Source organism: Podarcis gaigeae (assembly GCF_964106915.1).
Source record: "Podarcis gaigeae genome assembly, chromosome: 1".
Classification (NCBI taxonomy): Eukaryota; Metazoa; Chordata; class Lepidosauria; order Squamata; family Lacertidae; genus Podarcis; species Podarcis gaigeae.
This window is the reverse complement of record NC_139678.1, coordinates 135,922,660-135,937,648: the sequence shown is the minus strand read 5'-3', so window position 1 is coordinate 135,937,648 and position 14,989 is coordinate 135,922,660. Positions and strand designations below refer to the sequence as shown.

At 41.2% G+C, this 14,989-nt stretch overlaps 1 protein-coding gene across 7 annotated transcripts in view; it reads right to left on the bottom strand.

Moving 5' to 3' along the window:
• Window positions 1-1,518: 1,518 nt before the first annotated feature.
• Window positions 1,519-14,989, bottom strand: part of IKZF2 (IKAROS family zinc finger 2) — a 99,040-nt gene continuing 85,569 nt past the window's right edge. For 5 of the 7 annotated variants that reach the window (XM_083710007.1, XM_083710012.1, XM_083710009.1 and 2 more), the window contains 2 exons: window positions 9,199-9,342; window positions 1,519-3,904 (listed from right to left, as the gene is read on the bottom strand). In XM_083710007.1, the coding sequence (XP_083566133.1) occupies window positions 3,180-3,904; window positions 9,199-9,342 (869 nt within the window). In that variant the 3' untranslated portion in view covers window positions 1,519-3,179. The remainder of the gene's footprint in view (window positions 3,905-9,198; window positions 9,343-14,989) is intronic. The other 2 variants (XM_083710011.1, XM_083710010.1) reach the window with 1 other exon arrangement.

The window sequence follows — 14,989 nt, the reverse complement described above, 5'->3', positions numbered from 1 at the left end:
CTTGTTGGGTTAAGAATAGTTCAAAGAGCAATTTGGGTGTGGGTGTGTGGATCTATTGTAAAAGTCTTTCAGTAAAAAAATGAAAATTTGTTTACACCATCACAATATGAAAATAGTAACCTCTTAATTAATTTAAACTCTCATTTAAAACATGCTTAAGGGAGCAATCATAAGTGAGCTGTCAGTCAATAAAAGAGCACCTGGATAATTCAGGGCTTTGACATAGTAATTTTTCATCCTGGAATAAAAGATTAAGTAAAAATTAAGAGGCCAACTATACAAATGTGGTCAGAACTCACCATTTTGCCCTAAGATTTCCTGCCAGGAAACCCTTACATCACATCAATATTTCTTCTTGCATTTTAGACGAGTTTATTAATGAAACTTTTAGTAGCTTCTGAATAACAACTGCGGAATACTCTACCCTTGAAACATAGATTGAACCAGCCAAACATGTTTCCTGGAGGAAATCTTAAATCACGCAGTTCCTTTCTGCTATAGCTGCAGACCTGGAAAGGCAACACGACCAAGCCCTCCTACCAGAGAGGCAGAGATGATGAGCACATATACTGACAAGAGTCACCCTTTTGGTTTTACTGTAGTCAGATGGCTCATAAACATGTCTAAAAACACATTTCTAAGATCCATAACTACTTCCACTTGCAACCACCATAAGGGACATTTTGGGTTTGAATCAATGCTGTCGTGGACCCACATAAAGCAAACTAAGAGGACAGTTGCCCATCCTTCTTGTACTGAGAGAGGATTCATTCTTCAGATACTTTTAAAAACTGAATGAGTTGACTACCTTGTGTTTATTCTAATAGGCTGAAGAAAAAATATAAAAACAAAAAAACTATAAATAGTCTGCTCAAGATTTAAGAAACAACCTTAAAGCCTTATCTAATTCAATTGCATGCACCACTTTTAACTACTCTCTTCGTTTAACAACAAGATGTGCAAACATCTCAACCCAAAGGTTGGGAAAACAACTAAGGATGTAAAAAAAAAAAAAAAAAAAGTGAGGTAGCCACTGTTGGTTTTTTTAAAGCAAAACAGTATCTCTAAGCAAAAAAAACCACAAACCTATTAAAAATAAAAGTTCAGAATCTAGCTCACCTAAGTACAGTCAACAGAGGGCTCATTTACACAACCTCAAGATTTGTAATCTCTCAATTTAGTATAATTTCTCATTTGCTAATGATCAGGGAATTAACTAGAAATTGAAGTGAGTTGCTAGTCAAGAAATTATCCTCCAGATAAATTGGGGTTCTTGATTTAGTTCTATTTTAGCTTGAAATGAATGCCCATTTAAACAATATGAGGGCAGTATCTCTCATTTGCAAATGTCAGCAGAATTTACAACTGGCTGTGAACTCCCAAGTACACAGCAACGAGATGGGAAAAGTTTGTGTGTGAGAGAGACACTAGAGAGGGAGAGAGAAGAGGGAATTAAGATTGCTTCACACACGATTGTTTTCCTGTATGTTGTAAGAATTCCATTTATCCTTACATATACTGTCATTCATGAAACAAGTATCTATTTTATTATGGCTAGATAGATGGAAACCACATACCATGGGTTTCATATGTTTACTTGTGGCAAAATAGACATTTGTGATTTTTTTACAAAACATGGAAGTGCCCCCCAAACCAAAATTTGTGTAGAAAAAATGCCATGTGTGAAGTAGTTCCAATATTCTCTGGAAATCTTTGCATATGCAAACTAGAAATGTTGACTGAAACATGAATCAAGCGCCACTGCAGTAAGATCAGGTTGGAGGGGTGGGGCTGCTTCCCAGACATCCTGTCCCTGCAGTTGCTGGGACATACCAGGAGTGGGAGGGGGGAGGCAATGGTGGAGCCAATCTGGTTCTCCTGCTGGTGTGTTTGCACCACACTGAGCTTGCCGCCATGACAGCAACAGCAGTGGCAGGAGGTCAGATAAGCAGTGCCACCCCACCAACTGCCACACAGCATTCAGAATGACAGAAGCAACCCCAATCCATGATGCTTTGCTAACTTTAAGTCTAATTTTAGATGGCTGTTGAGCAATTAACACTGCAGAGAATAAAATGAAAAATAGAAACATTTCATCATTAAAATGCATTTCTGATTAGTATGCCCAAGACTGTTAAGCAGCAGAATCTGTTACATAAAACTTGACATTTGCACCTCTAAAACTGCATTCCTAAGCACACTTACTAGGAAGGAAACTCCTGCTGAACTCAATGGAGCTTACTTCTGAGTAAACATGCATAGAGCTCCACTAGGATTTGAAAATATCTTTCATTGTACACAGGGCCCAACTAATTAAGTGCCTGGATGAAGCTGAGAAATTAATATTTATGACACAAGAACATCTCAGTAATTCTCTTGCCCTTTGTTTTAAAAGTGCATGTCAGGATGAGTAAAATAATATTGTAGGACTTCCAAGTGTCCTGCAGGATGTCTCGTCATAAATATAAAATCAAGCTTCTATTTTATTGTTTCAGTATTAAACCTAAGCATTTCATTTATATTCAAGAAAAGCAACACAGAACCCCAAGGAAAGTAGTTCACTGTAGGAAGTAATGTCTGAGTGAATATTTGCTTGTGCTCCTAAATCTAAAGAATTTGGGTTGGCTTTATACTAAACCTCCTCACACCCATGATGGACAATTTTGCAAAATAATATTCCACTCCCAATTCTCAACCCCCAAAATGTATCTACATATTTGAAAGGGCTTTCCTCTGAAATGTGTTTTACTGAAATTGTTTACCAAAAGCTGACAATTTGCTAAGACGTTAGAGCACCTAGTAGAGTTCAGCAGTACCCAAGGTATTACAAAACGTACAGAGAAAAAAACCTGACAGAAATGGACTGCCTTTCGATTTCCACTGAAACAGTTAACACCAGTTTTCAGAGCAAAAGCAACAATAACAACAGAACTACTCTAGTCCCTTGCCTTCCTTATTTCCTTCCTTTCTTCCTTACCACTGGTACCAAGTGAGACTGGGTCCAGTAAGGTTAACAACAAAAATAAAGTTTTTTTTTAAAAAAAGTAACAAAAATAACAACAACAACAAAAGGTGTGTCAACGTCTGAGGAAAAGTGGAATTATAAGTGCAGTATTTCTTCATGTGCAGTGTCTGCGGGTCCCGCCCCCCACCTCAGAGTCCCCTTTGGAAGAGAAGGCCTAGTGGAACGTGTGCTCTCCTCGAACAATGTGCGAGGAGAACTCATAGCGGTCCTGGCTCCGGTAGCCACAAATGTTGCATTCTAATGGGTCCCGATAGCCATGACACCCCATGTGGATGGTGTACATGACATGGTCTAGGAAAAGAACTCGGCAGTGCTCACACTTAAAGGCCCTTATCTGCTCTCCTTCTCCGTTGAAAACTTTGTAGATATCCTTTAAAGAGCCCTTAGATGCTTTTGTGACATCCAAAGCCTTGGAGTCCTCCTTCATGTAAGCTGGGCTTTGCTTCCTTTTGGGATTTAAGGCAGGGTTTTCCTGGTAGGACTGGTGGTCTTCGTGGCTGCTCTCTGAGTCAGAGGAATCCAGGCAACTATTGCTGGGAGAAGCCTCTCTTTCCTGGGGCTGACTCTTTGGTCTGATGAGGGAGATGGGGCCATCCATGTTGTTTTCATTGCTGTCAGTAGTTTCTCTGCTCATTGGTCTTTCTATCCTGTTAGGGTTGTAGACCTGAGCATAAGCTGAACTTATGACGGGGGCTACATCAGCAATTGTGCTTGGCGTGTGCTGCATCAGGGGGTGAAGTGCCTCTGCCCCAAGGTAAGAAATGGCGTTGTTGATCGCTTGGTCCATCATGTGAGTCTGCATCAGCTCAGTATCTCTCTCATAGGGCAAGTTCGTGTCAAAATGTATATCAGGGTAACCATATCTTATGAGCTTCTCACCTACATGAAAAGAACAACAATAGAGAAACAATCTGTTATTAAACATGAAAATACAGAGATGTTTTGTGCATCCATTTTGTGAGGCAGGACTCTGAACTAAATTAAATTTATTACATTATTAAATTTATTAAATTAAATTTATTACACTAAATTAGCAAGAGTGGAATCAAAGTGAAAAAGGAATGGGGGAAATCATCCTATGGATTTTCAGTTTGACTTAACACTCTAGCCCAATGGTTTTCAATCTTTTTGAGTCCACAGCTCCCTTGACCAACCACATTCTTTCTGTGGCAATGCAATGCAGTGGAGCGATGGGACTGTGTGTTTAGGCCCATTTCCAAGGTCACTCTTGGCCTCTCTCATGATAAGAGTGAATTTCTGTAGCAGGGAGCCTTTTGCATCCATGAAGGCTTCGCCCATGACTAAGAACCCTGATATTTTAGGGGTTCTCAGCTTCGTAGGAAGTATCAATGGTCACGAAAGGATTCCTGCTGCATAAGTCCACTCTCATTACAGGAGGAGCTGGGAGATTTACATGGCCTTGGGAATGGTGCTGAATGCATGACCTGGCTGACCCCGTGTTGCTTCTTCCCCTTGCTAATGTCTGAATACAGTTTCTGTGGTTTAGAGCTTGTAACTTTAGTCCATAACCAATACAAAGGTTCCACAAAGTGGTTAATGCACTTCAGTATACTTTGCTCAAAATGTGGATAGGATCAATGTGAGCTAATTCTCACTTCACATTTATATTTCCATGCCTCTTGCCAAACCTGAAGGAAACATACAAACATAAAATACACCATGTATATCTTCAAAATACTCCTAAATAGTGAATGGGAATGCTGGTCCTCTAGCAATGGCAGTTTTGCTCCCCCCCCCCCCGCCTTTAGCTGGGATGGGGACACACGGATGGCAATGCAACTACCCCAAGGCAGGGGACATCCAGCAGGAAACATCTGACCAAGCTGGGGCAAGGATTGAAGGTCTGCAAGGGCTAGCATAGAAAGGCCAGTGTGAAGATGCAGATGTTTTCTTTTTAATGTTCAGGCAAGAATACACACCAAGAATGGCTACCTCTTTATTATAATAAATGAAGACCAAGCGACAAACCCTTGCCCTCACTTCCAATATATGAAACTAATATGGATTATAGAAGAAAATGATCACTTTTCTTTCCCTCAAAAATGCCCCTGAACCTATTTGTCTGCAATTTTTTTATTCACTTTGGCCAAAAGAGGGAACAGTTATTATAGTCATTTTCCGATTCACCATTACAGTGAAGGGGGAACCCTTTCTGCACATCAGCTTGGAACCTGATACAGACTGAAGCAGGGAGAGCAAAGAGCAACTCAGAAATATATTGGATTAAAAAAAAAGACCTCACAAATACAGATACAAGCTGAATCTTGGGTGCCATACACACCAAATATCACCAAATAATGTTTTGTGTCTTCATTCCAGTAGAGACTGCAGAAGGATTGTAACAATGCTCTCAAGTGCCACAGGGACATCATCTTGTCCCCCTCCCGCTTTAAATTATGATTCATGATAATGACCTGGGATTATCAACTTTTGAAACAAGCCCTGGCATCTCAGATTGTAACATGGGTAAGATTCTGTGTGCCAAAGTGGTCAGGGTACCAATATGATTCAGAAGCAGTCATTAATAAATTGATGGCTGCTCATCACACACCTCATAAAAACCACAAAATTATTCAAGAAAATAAGTTTTTAAAAAAACTATGTTATATGCATAAAGGGTAAACTATTTTTTAGTTCATAAATCCAAGCAAGCTCATCAGTCTGAAGAGCATTATTCACTGCAGGTTTTCAAACCCTAATATGTTGCCTAGCTGAGGAATTTTCACTATGATTAAAATGATATACTTTTCTATCCTTTACTGCCATAATAACTGCTCCATTAGCTAAAGTAACTAGCTACTGAGATCCAATTAACCACATCATATTATGCCATCTGGAAAACACTGTCCTTCTTCCCATCCCCTTGCTTCCAAGGTGAAGTTGCGCCCATAAATTCACACTGGTGTCCTTCAACAAATGTAATGTTCACAAGTGTTTTTAGTCAGAAACATGCTGCCATAGAGGAGCTGCTAAAATGCTACCACAGAAGGGTTTTTTTAAAAATAGCTATCACTGTATAGTTGTAATTCTCTAACTGAATGAACCTTGTACAATGGAAAAAGGTAAAAATATTGTATTAGTATGTTGCTAAAACTGACTGTTTTTAATACAGCATCAGAAGAAATTTACATGCACACTGTTCCTTGTCTTGTGAAGGTTTTAGGGTTAAACTTGTATTATCAAGGTGGGGGAACAGACATTAGTTTCACTCAATTTCACTCTGTGACATGAATACTGATTACCAGGTCTTATTTAGTCTGTTTCAACTTTTTCCTACATTGGAAGCATGACACTTTCCTTCCTTTCTTCTGAAATTTCAACCGTAACACTGAGATTGCTCAGCTCAGAATACCACCTGCAGGTTTCACCGGAGAGTGAAAGGTCAGTCTACTGACTAGAAGGGCCCGTGCTTCTAGCTGTCTCTGTGCCAGAGTGTGACACCTTTCTCTGAAATTCCAGATCTATTGTATCATCTGCTAGTTGGTGCCCATTGTGCTGGGGTTGGGGGTGGCTGGCTAACCAATCTGAAATCAAATTTCACCTAAGCTTTATGAACCTAGTAGATAAAAGCAAGAAAGGTAACTGTCTCTCAGCTTCATTCCCCCAGTTGTTGAAAAGAAATAATGCACTTTTTTTAATGGGTTCTGAACATTAATGTGTTGTTAAGGACTGGTCATGTTGTGCAGATGCCTGATGATCGTTTTCCAAAGCAACTACTGTATTCCGAACTTAAAAATGGAAAGTGTAATGCTGGTGGTCAAGAAAAGAGGTTTAAAGACTGTCTCAAGGCAAATCTTAAAAAAAATGTAGTATAAACACTGACAACTGGGAAACACTGGCCTGCAAGTGCTCCAGTTGGAGAACAGCCTTGACCAAAGGTGTCGTGGGCTTTGAAGACACTTGAACTCAGGACGTAAGGGAGAAACATCCTAAGAGGAAGGCACGCTGGGCAAATCCACACCATGATTTACTCCCATCCGGAAACCAATGTCTCCACTGTGGAAGGACGTGTGGATCCAGAATTCGCCTCCACAGTCACTTACGGACTCATTGTTAAAACCGTGTTTATGGAAGACAATCTTACTCGGCTACGAGTGATCGCCAAAGAAGAAGAAGAAGAAGAAGAAGAAGAAGAAGAAGAAGAAGAGAGTATAAATGATTATGGCCCTTCTCATAATTACCATGATGCCATTTCGGAATTTGCAAACATTTTTTAAAAAAATAACTGGGCACATTGTTTTACACATGATTATCTATTATGAACAAAATTGTCTACTCCACTGAACATGAAACAAACTTTGACTTGGGTCATTTCCTCTCCATGTACACCAAGTGTTACTGGCTCACATACAACTCTTGGTGCCTCAATTCCTCATCTATAAAACAGCCATAATTATGATTTAAATTTCACAAGGATAAAGTAAAAATTGTTTCTCATACTGAACCTCACACGGAGTTCTTATGCTACCTTGATGGCATGGGAACTTCAGTAGTGCTGATCTGTTGTTTGCCATCAAAACAACATGCAAAGTACAGGGTCACTTTAATCCTTTGGAAAATGGGCTAGTGCTGATGTGAGGAGCAGGAGGAGGGAGAATCCCAATATGGATCCTGCCCTTGTGGTTCTGGGTTTCTCGCATTATGGAACAAATGGTACTGGAAGGAATGGCGTTGCTATGGCTCACATGCCAGGACAGCATAAGCACCCAATGACAGGGTAGGCAAAATGTCTACATAAATGCAAGACTAGAGTTTGAACCACCACGTGACTCAGTCAACAGAACAAATCTTTAAAGACAAGTAAGAGAGAGGGATACACCTGAAGTTCACCTCACAGCCTTTTCTAGTTGAAAATTCTCCTCCCACTGCTCACAAGGCCATCTATTACCAATTGTCCTGTGGAAGTACTCCCGTATCCTCTGAACCCACAGCTAGAGAACTGGGGCTGTGAACATCTTGTGGGGGAAATTCTTTTATACCTCTATTTATTCAGAGCGTGCAATGAAGCTTCATGCAAAAACTGTTAAGTGTGTGATTTTCCCAACATTTACTTGAAGTGCAACTAATATATTTCCCCCAGGAGCTTAAGAGACTCGGGCACAGGCACAACAACAATTTTTATAAAAATCATATATGCTAAGTTGCATATATAGATGTAAGTTCAGCTCTCTGAACAAAGTAAGATGGTGGGTGACTAGGCCTGTAAAGCAAAGTAGCTTCTTCTTAAAAAGTAAAACAAAACAAAATGGGGGGGGGACACACCAGTGGGCTACCCCCTAGCAATGCCCCTGCACTCCTAGTCTTTCCCCACTATCTATCCCGCTCAGTCCATCCAGCTCGGTTTCTTACCTATTCCCTAACATCTTATATCCTTTCATATGACCATATACAAAGGCCAGCCATGTCAGTCATACAGAGGAGTAGCTGGTGTGGTGTTGCCTCCCACAGGGTGGAACGGGGGGGAGGTCAGCTGCCCTGCCCCCAAACCACTGTGGTAAGCAGCAATGACATGGCTGTCCGGAGGCCAGTGGCAGCTCTGGCCCACTGCGCCGGCCACTCCTGGCCACCAACTGTGTGCCTGGAAACTCGAAGATTCTCCTGCACCCACCTTTCTAGGTCTTCTTAATAACAGAAACAAAATGTGTGTGCGCGCACAATTGATTGAGCAGCCTATCCGATATCGCTGATAGCTCTGGAAATATATGAGAAAATGTCATTCTACACTAAGAAGAGGCCAGCTGTAGTTCAGACAGAACTGAAGAAACAGCACTCTTTTAACAGTGTGTATCAGAACAGTGTTGTACCACATAACACTGTTAGGGAAACACTACTAGAAATGGAATATGGGTTTTTTTAAATTTTGCCTATCACAGAGTAAGCAAATGTCCTCTGTGGAGCTCTTAAGCAATCTGGTATGTATATATGAATGAATATTCAGCTTTCAGCAGTTCCTGGGTTCTATACTGCAGGTCATATTGCATGGCTCTGGCCCCAAAGCCTATGCACTTCTCTAATCCTCAGCCCCCCCTCCCCCAGGTATGTCTCATTCTGATTGTGCCATCCCTACATTAGAACATTTAAGAGCTTAGGATATAACAATGAACTACCCCCTTTTTTTGCTACAAACAACAACATGCTCATCTGACGCTTACCCACAAACTTCTGTGGGGTGGAGCTTTTACGCTTTCCCATGTTGCTTGTCAGCTTCTCTATAACAGCAGGTCTTTCAAAAGGCACCAGAGTAACATTGTTGTCCATCCCAGGATCTTGCTCCTTACCATCTTCCATAGTAGATACTACATAAAACCAAAAAGCCAAATCAGATAGAGCTACCTACACTTCCAGGAGAAATTAAGTAAATAAAAGTGGTCAACATTTTTGAGGTTTGCAAACTATAATTAGTCAATGCGTGCCCATAAAAGCACTAGAAAGTCTGGGGAGTCGTTTAATGAGGCTCTTGGCCTTTGGTTCTAATAACCTTCTGGGCAAGGGCTCTTTGCAACTGAAGGTGGCTGTGGAGCATGAAGAAACAACTCCACTATTGGGGAAAGGAGATCTGGGATTGGTGAGCTAGATTAAAAGCTACGGATATGTGAATTGCCTCTACAAGCCACCACATTAGGAGGAGTCAACATGGTGTACACTCCAAACGTTCCTGAACTCCAGCATGTGGTAGTCAAGGATTGTGGGTCTTGAAGTCCAGCAACATCAGACTGACACCATGTTTATGCACTACATAAATAACATGCCACATGTTTTCCGGAATCCCCCCAGTTTATTCATTCTGCTTATGAATCAAAGAAATGATGCTTAAGGTTAAGCAGTGCACATACTAATCACACACAATGAGAAACTGCCATTTTAAAATACTTTTGTATTTATTATCTGAAACGAAGCAAAAAAAAAAAAATTCTGTCTGTTTGCTATTGCTTATTTATAAAATGGCTCCACGTCCACCAGCATGCAGCACAGCTCCAAAATTCTATGGTTCCTCTACCCAGTAGTGAGTGGAGCTGACAACCCTAGACTGCCTGAGTATTGAAGGGTCTGGAAAGGTGAAAAATATGAAGCCTAGATGGAGCAATCTAAACAAAGGCATAGTGGGAGAGGGACTGGATACAGTTGGTGGGGGTAGGCCAAGGAAGAAAGAGTGAGTGAGTGAAGGTATGTAACCTTTCTTCAGACAGAAAAGAAAGCAGAAGAAAAACATCCCAGGTTTACAGCCCTGCTCTCACAACATATCCAGGGTGAGTGAATGGATGCAGGAGTGAGAGAAACACGATCACATTGGCTGGATCCATCTCTCCCCATCTATGTGCATTCTGTAAATTGCATGCATGGAGTAGACATATGTTCAACTGTACACTGACTCCCTCTTCATGATGGAAACCTAGACAAGCAACTCCCCAGTTGCCAGGAGAGATCCCTTGTGTGCAGCTGTATATACAAAGCAGCTGTATATATGAAGATATCCATCGATCCTCCTTCTGCACATGCTCTCTCAGGCTGGATATGCTGACCGTAAGGCCATCAGAATTACATACTCCTATTTCCTGAAAAAATGATTATGTCAAGAACTTTGAGAAGTATATTTCTTTGCAAAGCAAAACAGCCTATCCTGCACTACAGAGATGAAAACAGGGGCATTTGTGCATTTCTACCAGCCTTTCTGACACCAAGGGTCACTCCCTGAACCAGGACCCTTGAAGAAAACTCCTCTTTGCCTGCTGCATACAGGATTCCTTTATCCTGGCATAGTGAGCTCCGTCTTCTGAAACAAGGGGCTGTTAGCAAGCTGGCTACCAAGACAACATGGCAGCAGCCCTTCAAGAATCCCACAAAATGGCAGGGGGAGGGAGCACACCACGGAACTATTGAGATAAGCACACCATTTACATTTAGATTAACTAAAGGGGCACCCTTTTTTAGACAGTTAGTATGTTTGGTGTAATGCACAAGAGCGAAGAACAATATCACAGTGGCCAACCTCACCTCTGAGTCATGTGCAGACACTAGAAAGGTGACAGTCAGAACAAAACCTGTATGTCTCACTATTTGTCCTGGCATAGGGTCTGTTTTGACAGTTTCCTGAATTGTGTGTAGGTTGGAAGTGGGTCTTACCACCACCACAATTCTGTCCTCCTGGCTTAGTGAATTCAGACTGAACATAGGACATAGGGCTGCACTAAATGCGGATTATTGCAACACTTTCGTACTGACTATTCTATAAGATCCAGACAAGATAGTTCAAAGTATGAAACCAGCAAAAATGACTAGAGGAACAAAGCTAAAGACTACAATTGAAAATGCAGAATTCATTCGTCTTTCCCCATGTATTTGGCTAATAATTCTTCCAAATGAAGTCACCACCACCAGAACAACAAAACAGTCCCCTTTACAATGAAAATACTATCTTGGAGAAAAAGTTTTATCCAGAAGTTTTATCCATTTACTGGCTCCCTAAAATCGTCTGAACTATTTTCAATTTCATATTGCTCTGTTACTTCCAACAGAATATAAGATATCCCTGCACAATACCTAACCCATCAAGCTGAGCATGTCACCAGCCACATTTTGTGGCTTGCCAGATGTTTGCAAGTTTCTGCAGCTCTGGGCCTGCAACAAGCACAGGTGGCTTAGGAAGCCCCTGAAGAGCTGCCAAACAGGACCGGGCTGCGTTCAGCTTAGTGGGACACACATTTTGAAAATCCAGGAGTTTAGCCATGCAACTTGCAGCTCCCCAAAACCAGTCCTCTTTAGATGCCCTGCCTCTGATCATCTGAGGCCTTACTACTTACTACTACTTACTACTAGTAAGGCAAATACTTTATAAATAAATAGTTATTATATTTATCTATACAGCTGAAGGGTGGAGCAATGGCACTGAATTTTTTTCTCCTTTAGACAGAAAAGCAGCTCAACTGTTTAAGCCATTTCAGTCCTCCTGAATTCCAGAGGCTATGGAAGTAAAATAGGAACACTTAGGCTAGAATGACTTGGGAACTTTTTTTTTTTTGTAAGTCTTTATGAAGTTGGTATAAAGCTATGCTACTATACGCCTACCCCCCACCCATTGCTTTTGTTCTGTTTGCACTTCTTACAACAACTTGGCACAGAAGAAAAACAGGTTTCCAGGAAAACACTCTGATAAATCACTCTAATTTATATGTCATCCAGGAGCTGTCTTATTTAGTGAAGATTGCGTCTGAGAGAAGCCCCCAACCTTTTTTCTGTCTTCCTTCCTTTTCTGTTCACCTCTAGATAGGCAGAGCTAGTCTTCTCAAGGTGAAAGCAGGCCTTTAGCCTACCAGAAACCTCCCACTCCTGCAGAAGACTCCATACTTCCTCCTTTGTTGCTCTTCTCAGGACTGGAGCTTCTCTCCTCCAAATACACCTGTGTGACGTTGCCTCTCCCTCTCATCCTTCAAATGTCTCATCAAAACCCCCATTTCCTATTGAGACTGCTAAAACTAAGTATGCATATTATTTCCTCAGCTTATCCAACCATTAAAAATGTCCACTTTGTCTCCCTCCCCAACACCCTATTCCCTCTTTCATTCCCGTTTTCACCTGGGAAAAGGTAACAACACACTTTGCCACATCTGGGGTTTTCAAAAATGAAATACTAGGCTGCGTGTCCATGTGCAGTTTTCACTGGGATCACAGCTGGGGAGGGAAGAATGAACGTCCCTCCCCGCATGCTGCAGTTTTGCTAAAACCCATCATTTCCACCCGACTACCCATGGTATTTAATTTTTAATGCCCCAGATGTAGTTGCTAATCAGGTTGTCCAAGTACAGTAACATCTTGTTTGGACTATTTTCTCTTCTGAGGACCTTTGTAAATTTTCATCATGTGGAGCTGGAGAAAGGAGCAGCAAGAGAGAGGGAGAGTTCTGCCATGAAGGCTCAGTTGTAGCACAACAAGCTCTCTGCATCGGGGACACTTCTTCTTGAACTGGGTCTGACGCTGGCTTGGGACTGGCTGTGGAGAAGGATTTGCAGGGAATACTACTTTTGATTAGTTCCTATTATTCATTGCCTACTCATGGCTTTTCATGAACCCCCCCCCCAACTCCCACAATTAAAAGGGGAAACTGACAAAAGAGCAGGAATTCAGAAGAGAGCTATAAACATGACTTAATTTGAGCCAGGCCTAGCTATGAAACCCAGAAACTATTAATACCACTGAACACCTGTACCTGATCCAACCCATGTCTGATATTAGAGGACGGAGAGATTTGATCTTCCACATTAAACTTTAGAAGTACCTTTTGCTTATGAATACAGGTAGATCACATCTTACACTGATTTCACTGACGTGATCACAGCTTTATGCTGGAAATTTAAAATAAAAAATAAAAGGGGCAGGAGAACCCACAAAAGAGTGTGTTCCTTCTCTTCCTCTTCCTGGTAAAAGATTCCTGGGGGTGGGAGGGAAATCTCTGGCTCATGGAAACTGTCCAAATGACAATCCATTCCGTTTATCTATTTGTGGGTTGGCTGCCAAGGAACCTCATTTATTTTGTAAACTTTCTTTTTTTTAATTGCACAGTATGCTCTTGCTGAGACACACAAAGACCGCTCATTTGCCACAGGAGTCCAACTGCCAGTAGAGAAATAAATGGAAGGTTGGAAAGCTCAAATAACAACAATAAAAACCAGAACTCATATTTACTTCTTTCAATATGACTGAGATATGCAGATGATTAAAGTCTGCATCCTTGTTTCCCTCTGATGGTGTGGGGTTTAGGTCAAAACCAACTCAAAGTTTCTAAGCAATTGTTATGAATTTGTCCAGCCTGTGCCTATGCATTCTTAAAAATAAGGCCCACTATGTTCAACAGGTCTTATTCCCAATGAAGTAAGAGTGCAGAGGTTTTCAGCATTAGGTTTTTAATTTAAATCAACATTTTTTACAATGCTCATTTTTACAATGGACATGCAATCGAGCAAGGCGTAATGCACATATGTTTGAGGATGCTAGTACATAGCACAACAAGATAATAAAACACAACCAAAGAAAACCACAGTGATAGTGACTGAGTCTGTAGTGCTCTGAGCAGTCCTGTTCATAATGTGGGACACAGAGGTTCACTGCTACTCTATTTCTTCCCCTGCCCAGGTGTAACCGCAGTCATAGAATATTGAAACAAGACTTTAAATTCAGGATTTAAGTTAGGCATGCCAGCCAATAATTTCTGGGGCCAGAGTGCATTGACTGATGTACCAACACAATGGCCCAAAGCACAAGTATGTCTCTTGAGCACATTTCCCCAGGCAAATGCATTAAAGGGTGTGTGTGTGACATGAGGGCTTCTTCAAATAAGAACTAATCCTTTTGAATGCTACAAAAACCTAAAATTAACCCCTGAAAATAATGAATAAACTGCTCTGAGGCTGGAGAGGTGGAGAAGTTTCATGGGCACTATCCAATAGCAGCACACAAAAGCTGGACCAAAAACACACATAAATATACTTCCAGATTTTCCTGCTTTGGGAGCTTTCCAGGGGAATCATAGACTGAATCATTACAAGCCTCCATAAATAAAGCAGTTTGACTAGAAACCATAGCAGGAGAGGAAACATGACTGTGTACTGCAGGAAATTACCGTTATTATATGACCTCTGAGTCTCTGAAAAGCTATCATCCAGGTACAACCAGATACAACACATCAAAGACTAGAGAGAAGGTCTTTCAGGGCAGATGTGTGATTTCCAGGAGTGCTAAGAGTCTCAGCAACTCTTTTTAGACAAAAATAAAGCAAACGAAGAACAAAATCAGACATTCCACAAATATTCAGAGGGCCCCCAGAATCCAGTGCAGCAGTGATGGTGGGTTGTGAATTCTGGCTCCAGAAATCTCTATGGGCAGCACAACAAGCTTATTAATCAAAACTGAAATAGCACCAAAGCCTAGTTGATTTCATTTAACTGTGATTGC